This window comes from Rhipicephalus sanguineus, chromosome 7 (assembly GCF_013339695.2).
Source record: "Rhipicephalus sanguineus isolate Rsan-2018 chromosome 7, BIME_Rsan_1.4, whole genome shotgun sequence".
Taxonomy (NCBI): domain Eukaryota; kingdom Metazoa; phylum Arthropoda; class Arachnida; order Ixodida; family Ixodidae; genus Rhipicephalus; species Rhipicephalus sanguineus.
Genome location: NC_051182.1, coordinates 129,732,465 through 129,743,678, shown reverse-complemented (window position 1 = coordinate 129,743,678; position 11,214 = coordinate 129,732,465). Strand labels below are relative to the sequence as shown.

Below are 11,214 nucleotides of genomic sequence, written 5' to 3'. Positions count from 1 at the left end.
TCTCCCAATAACCTCCGCCTCACCCAATCCCGCGCGAGCTGATTCGATGTTATGGCCGCGAACTTTTTAATTTCATCACTCCAACTCACCCTTTGCCATCAGTGGCTGCGTTTCTCATGCCCTGATAGCCACTCCGTCACCCTCACTGACCGTCAGTTATCTGTACTGCGCATTACGTGACACGCCCAGGCCCAGATCGTTCATCGCGTCGCAATGACCTTGAGCCACCGGAGCGGAGCGCAAGTGTGGAAAGCGTGACGTCACGCCACGAGATCAGCTGCGGAGGGGCGTCACCGCTGCGTTCGCTCGGAGCCTCGCCGCTGCGTTACCACGTGACGGGGCGACGGTTTAATTAACGGTCCCTTCGCCGGCGCTTGGGTCGCTCAGTCTCGCCGCGGATGGCGCTCCGGCTGGGCCGTCTCCGCGTGCGCTTCAGCGCAGGCGACAGCCTGAATCCGATCATCCAGTGGATATTGCTAGCCATCAGGCTGCGAAATCTCAAGCAAATTCAAAGCAGCCTGCTGAAACACCGGAGCAAAGGGAGGCCACATTAGTACGTTAAGGAGAAGTTGACCAAGCGCGGAAAGCGTCCCAAGATAAGAGCTACTGACCCACCGCAGTCGCTCAGCAACACAAACATCAACAAGGAGCAGAGGAAGCCTAACCTTAATGAAACACTGTGTGCATAGTTTTTGCAAAACCAATCCAAACGTGCCTTTCGGTCGTGATAACCAGGTTTACAAGAGTTAAACCTGAGCCATTTTTCGATCTCTTAACGCCAACAAGGCTATAGCCTATTCCTGTTTGTTCTTTAATCCAATATGCGCGTGACTCCCGGTGAAATTCCAATGTGAAGAGACGCCAAGGGTTCCGAGAAGCTGCTGCCGCTTCTATATAACCTGTCCGCCGTAAGACGTCCTAGGAAGAATCCCCTTAACTTCAACCACTTTGAATGACAGCGGACGTGCTGCTACGTACACACGAAACGAACGATCAAAAGAAGCAAGCAAGAATTGGTCGACTCAACAGGTATAAGCGCGCACGTGCACGAAGAACTTGCATACCGCATCGATCCCCACGAATACGTCATCATCTGTGAGGCATGCGCTGGCTTCTGTGTGCGAATTCGATCTCACCAATGCGCAGGCGACATAACTGCAGAAAGAAAGGCAGAGACGAGTCTGCTGCTGAGCAGATAGACAGGAGGGGGGGGGGAGATATCGACGCACCGCGCCGTCGAAAACGTTTCGACAGTCGAGACAAGGCCGAGCGAAGCCGAGACAAGCACTGCACGAGCCGCGCGCGCGCAGTATCGATCCTTCCTCCTGCTGTGCAACAAACAACCGAGTGCCGGAAATATGTGGACGCGACCTCGCTCGCGCCCCCCAGCAAACGCGTCAAAGTCACGGCCACCCGCGCACGTCACCGCGAACCCTTCGCCGCACGAGCGAGTGACCGCGTCGTGCGGCAAATGCAAGATGGCTGCACGACAAAGAAACAAAATATATATAACAGACAAACAAACAAGGGGCGCGCACGTTCGACCCATCCTCCGGTGCGCAGCCTAAAATGCAGAGCGCCATAAGGACGCTCGCATTCGTTGAGTCGATCATTCGCGCACGTAGGGCAAGAAGGTGACATCAGGGGCCTCATCTGCGCAGACGTGCGTCTGCGCATCCATCCATCCATCCATCCATCCATCCATCCATCCATCCATCCATCCATCCATCCATCCACATCCATCCATCCATCCATCCATCCATCCATCCATCCATCCATCCATCCATCCATCCAGCCATCCTTCCATCTTCCATCCACATCCATCCATCCATCCATCCATCCATCCATCCATCCATCCATCCATCTATCTATCTATCTATATGTATGTAGAGCATACCAACGCGCTGACGTTCGTTGAAGCAATTGAGCGCGAAGTGCAAGGCGACACCAGGTTCACATCTGCGCAGCTAGATACGCGACTCATGAGTGTGTGCACTCTGCTATACTGGCTATACAGACTTCCAAAACAGAAGCCCTGCTCGTGTTTGTATGCGGCCGAGGAAGGAAGCACTGCCACGGGTCACGTCTCACGACGAAAGCAAGTTACCTTTTTTTCTCTCTCTTGCGGTTGTTTTATACGTACTGCATATCGTGTGCACACAAAGCCAGGAGGACAGGCGAAGAGGAAAGAAGACACTGTGTTAAGCAACGGCGCGCAACAGACTTATGGTAACCTAAAGGTTGCTGCCAATTGCACAGTCAGTTTGAAACGCGGAAAGGTTGGTTGTTCGCGTCAAATCGATTGGATGCACGTTCCTGTGGAAATGGCCTCTCGGTAATCGTCTGAAACCCTAGAGTTGACGTATGCTCTGCCGTCTCAGGTTGCGTGCGTAGAGAAGCAGCCTTGTTTTCATTCCGCTGAGCACGCCGTTGGCTGCACATCCCATTTTCTTTCTGCTGCTCAGTTCTCGTTAAATGATTGACGTATGTTAGGAAAAGCGTCATGTGTGTCTGTGCTGTATGTTTTTGTTTTGAATTGATACCACTTCTTGTGCAAAACCCTAGGGCAGGGGTCTCAAACACGCGGGCCGCGTGCGGCACGCGGACCTTCCGCCAGCGGCCCGGCACGGACATGATTGTCATCGTCCCATAAGTTTTTTTTTCTTATTAATGAGTATATTCATGAGCTTCACAGACGTGACTCGTCACAAGCTTTTTTTCTTGCTTTGTTTTTTTTTTGCGTGAGGCACCCCGTGTGGTCTCCACGTGTTGAAACATAACCGTGGAACAAAGACTCTATATTTCAGAATCGGCGTCCATACCTCAGCTATTCTGGAGCTCGGTACTGATATGTTTTTCGAATCTTCCCTCCAAATCCCGTTCAGAAATTACCCATATATAAAGATATGGGAAAGGCCTTCATTCAAATGGCAACGCTAGCTGAGATGTTAGGCAGTTTTAGAATAGCGTACGCAACGATAGCGTTCGTTGCGTATGCCCGCTATTTCCGTCACATAACGGGGGCCCGCGAGAGGACAGCGTACGGCGCATGCGCAGTGGCGACAAACGCAAACGCAAAGCTTTGCGTACCCTATTCTAAAACTCTCTATATATCGTTCCTGCGGTCCGCTAGCTGAGGTGAGCTTGAGATCCTCGCCCTAACGTATAGCTCCGTGTACCTGGACGATACGAAAGACTAATATTCAAGAGTCTAGACTCAACGACAAGGGAGAAAAAAAAACGTCGTTTCTTCGCAGTTTTATTTGGTCGGCGTATATTCATATTTCTTTGCCGCGTCTCATCCCGACCAGACGAGTTTCCCTCGAGCTCTCGCTTCCAAGGGTTTAGACTCATCCACGACGCTTCCAAGAGTCTATAGACTCACCCACGACATCACGCAGCCTTACAAGCTAACCCGCAGAACATACTCTCCGCACACAAGTCACCACCTAGAGAGAGCTGTAGAGACCACTCCGCGTGATACAGATCAGCACATTCCCGCACGCAACAAGAAATCCCCTCATAGTCCCTTGACAGTTCTCTCAGCAAGGCCCGTTCTGCGGAGAACCCGGGTCTTTTCGGCCTATTGTAGCAGGTTGCAGAAAATCTCCACTAAACACCTCCTTCCCTGCTCCCCCCCCCCCCCCCCCCCCAAAAAAAAAAGAAACCTTGTAACATTAACGGGCTTTGGGGGAGAGCCTTGACCAGCTGTACGTAACTCTGAATATCAACTAAGGCTGGTTGCGAGGGCGCAGGACGCAGGCCAAGCTGAAGACATCCTGGACTAAGGACGCCTCTCCTGAGCTACGTCATGAAATAAAGACGTTAATCTCCGTCTCTCTCATTAAGAGGAATGAGTCTCGATTCATTCAGTCTAGATTCATGCAGGTTTCATTTAGAGAACGGTATAGTCGTGTTGATTATCCCAGCGTTCATCCGCTACTCCAACATATACAATAGTTTCGTTCATATGGATAATCAACATGCAGCAGGAAATATAGAGTAGATTTCGAAGATTTTGTCTGCCCACGAAAAAGATGTGCGAAAACGAATTCCACGCATTGTTCGAGAAATATATACCCTCGTGTCACGGAGGCAATCTGTGACTGCCGCAGTTTGTCAGGTACAAAGAAACGGCTGTGTCGGGCGGTGCAGGCACACAAGCAAGACCAATGAACTGGAAAAATAATCGCATTCGTGCCAACGTATCATGCGCGCTCAACAGATCAAATGTATTTGAATTGTCATGATGATCACGATATCAATAGCAAGAGACGCCACGGATAACTAGTATGGGACATTGCGTACTGGGTACACAAACACGAATTCTAAGCTGACGAATGTCGATGTGACATCGGGATACCAACGTGTCTAATCCAACTAAGGTGTCGCATAATAAGGTGTGTTCGTGTACATCAAAATTACACACGTAAAGTTTGGTGCCGCAGGCCTTGCGTTACACCCCAAGCCACCCGCACCCCCCACCCCCCTCCATTTGTATTTCAAAGCCTGTACTCATCTGTACGGTGTGGCAAGGAAACACCGATAACATACCAAAACCCTACACTCAAGGAAATCACCGCATCAATTATGTCATATGTCTTCATATGCTATCGCATACAGTTAGACTATATTTTGAGACCCACATGAATGCCACGTGTATGGTCTTCTATTGTTAGGGCTAGCATCTTCATTCGGCCATGCACCAGCGAAGCGCAAATGTAAGTACACAGTCGTCGACAAAAGAATTGCCCGTTCTTTACACGCGCGGGTCTAATGTTCAATCTACTACGCGCATAACCCATTCTCGTAAATGACCACCGTCCCTCGAGTCCTGCCAACGCGTGCACCTATGTGATTTTGTGCGCGACGACCAATTACGTATACGGTGCCGACCAACCTTGGAAAGGAAGCGTAAGTCGAATGGACACGCTTGCAGAGAGCGTCGTGAAACAACTGGTCTCTTTCTTCGTCAGCCAGGAGCAAACATACCCGCGGACCGTATCATCACTGTCGCCAGACCTGTAATCCCGCATGCACAAACAGTCGCATGCATTCTTCGACGTTCGCGTTAAGATTTCCATGTTCTGTTTGTTTTGCTCTCATTGGACGTTCTATTGAGTGCTCCGCGCAATCTCTTGTAAGGAACAATGTCCGCTGCAACGCGACGGCTTTTCTGTTGCCTCACATCTGGGTCTCTGTGAAGATCTAGATTGAGGTAGAGAGCACCTGCAATTCTCCGTTTCTCTGCGTTGTGTACCAGAACAAAAAAAAAGAAAGAATGAATGGCGATGCTCCAGTGAACAGTGTCGTCAGTAGACCCTCCTCCACTGTCATGTCATCTTTGTCTGTGTCACCTCATTTTGTTTCAGTCATTCGTTTTAACGAAGGAGTTGTCTCTTCTTTTTTTTTCTTTTTTTCATCTGGAGCTATAGTTCTGAAAACTCGCAAACGTTCAGAACCGCAGTTTGTTTAGACTTATACACCGCCGAATCTGTATGGACATATCGAAGCTCTGTCAAGATCCAAAACGCAGCTCTCATATGCCAAGTGTATATATGTGCCCCTGAGTATATATATACAAACGCCCCAGTGTATATATGTGCCAACTCCTAGATTATATATACACGCTACCGTGCAGCGTCAGGCGGATAAACATATCCTCGCACGACGAGACATTTCTCGACCCTCTTATCTCTCGTGCCCGACGCAGCTCGCCTTCCGCCCGTAAAGCTTACGAAGCACCGCGGCCTTCCGCGTTCTATCTGTTTCTCGACCTTTCTTTTATTCAGTTTCTTTTCTGCGCAAAGCGCGCCACATAACGTTCCTCCTCTCCCCTCTCTTCTTCTTCTTCTTCTTCTTCTTCTGCTAGTTCTCGATATTTATGTTTCTGTACTTCTTTTTCTTAATTCGTCACCATCCTCTTGTTCTTCTTCCTGTTCTTGTCCTTTTTGTTCTTGTTCTTCGTCCTGTTCCTGTCCTTCTTCTTCTTGTTCCTGTTCTTGGTCCTCTTGTCCTTGTTGTCCTTCGTCTTGGTGTTCTTGTTCGTGCCCTGGTCTTTGCTGTTGTTCTTCTTCTTCTTCTTTGGGGAGAAAGAGCAGCAAATGCACACAATTTCCGGAAGCCGCGCAGCGCACACACATGTACACACATACGTCGTCGCAGAAAGACGTCGACGTCGTCTTTTCACTTCCGCCTGTATCCCGCCGGCGGCGCACGCGCACATACCATACATCCTCGTTCGTCATAAGGTTCCGTCTAGCATGACCTCGACCCCTCCGTGAGCGTCTGGCTATACCCCTGCGCACGCACCCCGCTTCTTTACGGCTACTAAGACCCCCACACATGCATGCACTGCTATGGTATAACCCTTTTTCTTTTTTCTTACCGCTCCCGTTTCTACGCATGCGCGAACGTTATTACATGCCGACCTCCGCGCACTAACGCGAGACGGTGACGTTCGCAACATTTTGTTTTTACTTCTTTCTAGCGCGCATGCGCCGTGGACTTCCTTCCTAGATCTTGAGTGTCTTCTGTGTGCATACGCTTGTGGCACCACTATATTTTTTTTGCAAATTTTCACAGTTTAACCTTTTTTTATGTGTGTGTGTGTGTCCTTGTCTACAGCACACGTACAACGTTAGAGAGGCAAGGTTGCCACGGAAGGAATTACCGCGAGGGAAAAAAAGAACGCATTAGGCGCGCGATGAGACGGGTATTTGCACATGCGTATAATGTGCGAGAGCCACATGTAGCAAGCCGTGTAAATGACGCGAGACGACGCGGACGGGCGCGCAAAACGACTCGTCAGCAGGCGGAAGCCGCGCGGTATATAGGATCCATCAAGGGTATGATGTGGACAGGAAGCCCGGTACAAGCCGTAAAACCGCGTGCGAGAGGCGTCAGACGAGACAAATCAGCGCAGGCACGGAAACGAGCTAGCAGGCCGAGAAAAAAAAAAGAGAGAGACGACGACTCGGAGGTCAAAGTTCACCGTGCATATACGGTGTGAGCGTATAGTCGGGTGAAACAAAGCGGCCGTTATATAGGTCAGGTTAGGTACGGTCATACGATAACTTCGAAAGTTATATCTGCACTGAGCTATATACTGTGCATACATGTATGTTGAAAACAAAAACGCGAAGCGCACAACGCAATGGAACGCACACTTTCCGGCGTACTTCCGGCGTACTTCCGGCGTATTTCCGGCGTCACGTTTCGTCTATAGCGCGTCAGCTCGCGTCGGGAGTCGTCACGCGGGTGTATAGTATAACTATACTACTGAATTCGATCGTTCTGCACGCTAGACATACGAATCCCGAAGTTTGTGTAACGTAAAGCGGAAACTACATGAAACGCGCATTTCATTTCCTGCGCGTTTTGCAGCGCCTAGTGTAACAGAGTCTGGCGCGTCAGCGGCCCATCACACATCCTTATGAGACCTTTATATTATAAGCCATTCCATAACAAGCGTGCTACGACAGTCACGAAGTGTGTACGCGAAACGGAAACTATACGCAAAAAGCGCACCGAGTGCATGTTTTACAGCGCCTGTGGTCTAAGTGTGGCGCATCAGCATCCCGACCCCAAGTGAAAGGTGATAACCAGAACGGCTATCCGGCTGTCTACCTTACACTCGAGAGAAGGGGTTGGGGGTTCGGACTGCAGTGCTGACCGGTGTCATCCTGTGCAGTGATCCGGAGCATGTGCAAGGCGAAAGCCTTAGATGCCTCATCGAACGCGAAAATTTACCGGCGTCCCTCGTCGGTGGCGTCAACACGGGTGATGCAAAGAATCATCGTCACGAGCTGACGTCACAGATCGCCAAAATGTGTGACGTGGTTATGACGTCATCACGACGTAACGTGACGTAACGTCACACGATGACTTCGTCACACGACATCGCAGCTTGGTTCGAAGGTGGGCCGATTACGGAGGCAGTGCGAAATCAGTTGAGGTGCCTCCGATCCGGAGGCCGTGGTAAACCACGTTAGGTGCAGAAAGCGTTCGGAGGGTGGCGAGGCAAGATCGATACGTCGACCGGGAAGGAAACGAAGATGCTTTTCGCCTTCCAGTCGTCTTAGCTAGGTGAGTGCGTAAGGTACCCTGTGAGTTTTTTTCCTTGACAGTTAGAGCACCGCGCCACCGCGCCGTTAACATGCACCGGCTTACTGAAGTTCCGCTTATGAACGAAGTTAGCTATACACGTCAATACAATACAAAACTATGCTCGTCAATACAGAGACAGCGACGTCCCCGATAAGTGAAGCAAAGCCCCTGACAGGATCCAAAGGAAACTTCCGCTTCGTAAAAACTAACAATAAGAACACTGTTCCGGAAGTAATTTCCTTCCCTATACGCTAACATAGAGAGAAGCCCCCGAAGGCACGCAGACGAGCTATATATTCATACGGGAAGCCACAAAAACTGCGCGCACTTCTTTTTCACGCGCCACAGGCTTCGCTCAGCCCCGTGTATGTGCCTGTAGACATAATCATATCCGCACGCTCCGGAGAGCTCATTTGCGTATCTCCTAATGACGCCTATATGCAGAGGCGTTTTACTATTTATAACCGCGGAGGAGCCTTCTTTTCTTATTGCCGGCCATCGGCTGCGGCGGTAACGTGATTTAGCTCAAACGCATGGGCGGGCATATTAGTGTCGGTATATATATAGGGCGTCACAGCGGCTGTTACCATACGGATATGTGTATAGAGAGATGAATAGAGAGCTACATGGAGAGATGTTTAGAGAACAAAGCCCCTTGTCCGATGTTCCCTCATAATGACGCCATCCTATAGAGACGCGTCATTGAAGCCCCATAATGGCTCGTTTAGATGCGCCTGCTGTACACTGTACTCCGTTAAGGAAATAAATAATGGGTGCTATTCAACTGGAGCAAAACAGCTGAGCCAACATACGTTCTACTGAAGGCAACCGAAAGTATGAATACAACCTCTATGTCTATGATTATTCTTGTATATGCGGCCGGCTCCATACTCTATCTTGATTCCAATTTACAGAGAGATAGATAGATAGATAGAGAGAGAGACAGACAGAGATAAGTGTTCTTAATGAGTTACTGGAGAGATTTGCTTGGTATTGACACCATAAGCGTCATGGAGGAAGGAAAAATAAGGAGAGGCCCTGACGTCACATTCGTGAAGCCTCCAACATCGCAAACACCCGCATCGCCTCCTAGCGAAAAGCTTCGAAACATTTCGCGATTCCGCCGTGTCGTTTGCAAGCGAATTGCGCGATTCGAGCCTTTTTTTTTTTTTCGCCGTGCAAGCGGCGCCGCGGCGCTGTCGATTCGCGAATGCTGCTCCTCGTGTGTTTTCTTTAGGAAAGCTACGCATGCCCAGCTGTTGCGCATGGTTGCGTATACCCGGTGCAAATCGCGTGCACTGCGGAAAGTACCGGGTGTCACTTTCATGTGGTACGTACACGTTCGCTTCATTGATCACCAATGCGTGGTATTCGCATGCGAAGCTCTCGGATGTGCGCTCTGTTGCTTCCTTACTCATTGGTGTCAACTCAGAACTACACGCGAACTTTGTTTTGGCGTCTGACGCGCCGTACATAACATGCGCCGAAGGCATCGTACGTTTTTAGAGGCTGTGTCGTTCAATGAAAGGGCAATAACTTATGTTCTTGTTATCGGACTACAATGATGTATGTATTGTGCGTCGTGCGCTCGTTGCGTGCTTGTTGTTGTGTGCGTACTAGAATTACAAACTTTACGTACACGATCGCGTATACAATACAGCGGGTGTCCTTCTTTTGGAGTGACGAATTGCTCACTACGCTCACTCCATATACACGAACAAAGAACCGCTAATCCGGCAACAGATCGGGAAATCGGGCTACGAGAAAGGGAAGGCCTAACGCCCAGCAGAACGCGTAAGTCACTGCTTGGTGAGTTCGAATACGATGATGCAGGGGCTGAACGTTTTTTCATCACGGCACGTACCGGTATTCTGTACTGTTGCACAAAACGCTCCACGAAGAATTTCAGCACGCAGCGCTCGGGCCTGCCACGCACGAACAGTCTGGTAAACGTCTGCTTGCAACATTTTACTGCGTGCGAACCGCACAATACGCGCTAAGTTTACGCCGGGACTACAAATCTTCGCAGAAGCTAACCACCGCGGAGAGCACGCCGCGGGGCGTCTGCTGTTTTGTTTGCCCCATACCGGTTTGTTTGCCCCATAAATCTGACGTCACTTCCGCCACACTTTTCGCAATGCATTGAAATACGATAGGGCCTCTCCTTAGTATTCCTTCCTCCATGATAAGCGTAGACGAGGGAGGGGAAACAGGGCGGGGGAGGGGGTGTTCAACGCCCCCCCCCCCCCCCCTGCCCCGATACGGAAATCAAAACGGGGGATTGCATTCGGCCACGAAACAGCACAGGGCAACTGGGAAATGTACAGTCGCGCTCCATATGACTTGCAACACGGGAGCGCATGGCCTCACGAGTTTAAGGATTGCGCATTCCTTCAAGCAGCTCTTAATTCTGCAACTAAATGCTGTTCTCTCACTGGAGGATATTTGCGAATAAGAAAATAATATTTAGTTACAGAAATGAAGCAAGTTGAAGCCCTGCGCAATCTTTCAATTCGTGAGGCCGCGCGCTGCCGTGTTGCAAGTCACATTGAGCGCGACAGTACGTCCCGATGAGCTTGAAGAACTCATCTGATGCATTTACCTAAGACGACTCGAAGGCGAAAGCCTTCTTTTCTTCTCAGTCGATGTATTGTTCCTGCACAGCTACCCTCCGAAAGCTTTCTGCACCTAACGTGGTTTTTGCACTGCCTCCAGGATCGCAGGCACGTCCACCTCTTGGTTTTACATTGCCTCCGTGATCGGCGCAGCTATGACCAAGCTACGATGTCATGTGACATTACTACACGTGACGTCATAATGACATCACAAGTTCTGACGATCTGTGACGTCACGATGCCGTTTATGGTGATCACGTGATGATGACATTTTTTGCATCACTCGTCTCCGACGCTGCGGGATGCGGAATTTTCGCGTTGATGAGGCACGTAAGGCTTTCGCCTCAATAACTAGTACTAGTTAAAGAAATCTCACTTGGTTACAATTTAAGAAAAAAATGCCAGCTCCGCCACCGCTGTCCCTCCACTTAGTATTTGCTAAATGCTCCATCCACAGCGCTCGATCGTTTCGTGACGTCAAGCCCTTCTC

At 49.9% G+C, this 11,214-nt stretch overlaps 1 protein-coding gene across 1 annotated transcript in view; it reads right to left on the bottom strand.

Moving 5' to 3' along the window:
* Positions 1-5,905: 5,905 nt before the first annotated feature.
* LOC119399022 (uncharacterized) overlaps positions 5,906-11,214 on the bottom strand; it is a 57,813-nt gene continuing 52,504 nt past the window's right edge. The window contains exon 3 of the mRNA XM_037665838.1: positions 5,906-6,082. Coding sequence (XP_037521766.1) covers positions 5,906-6,082 — 177 coding nt within the window. The remainder of the gene's footprint in view (positions 6,083-11,214) is intronic.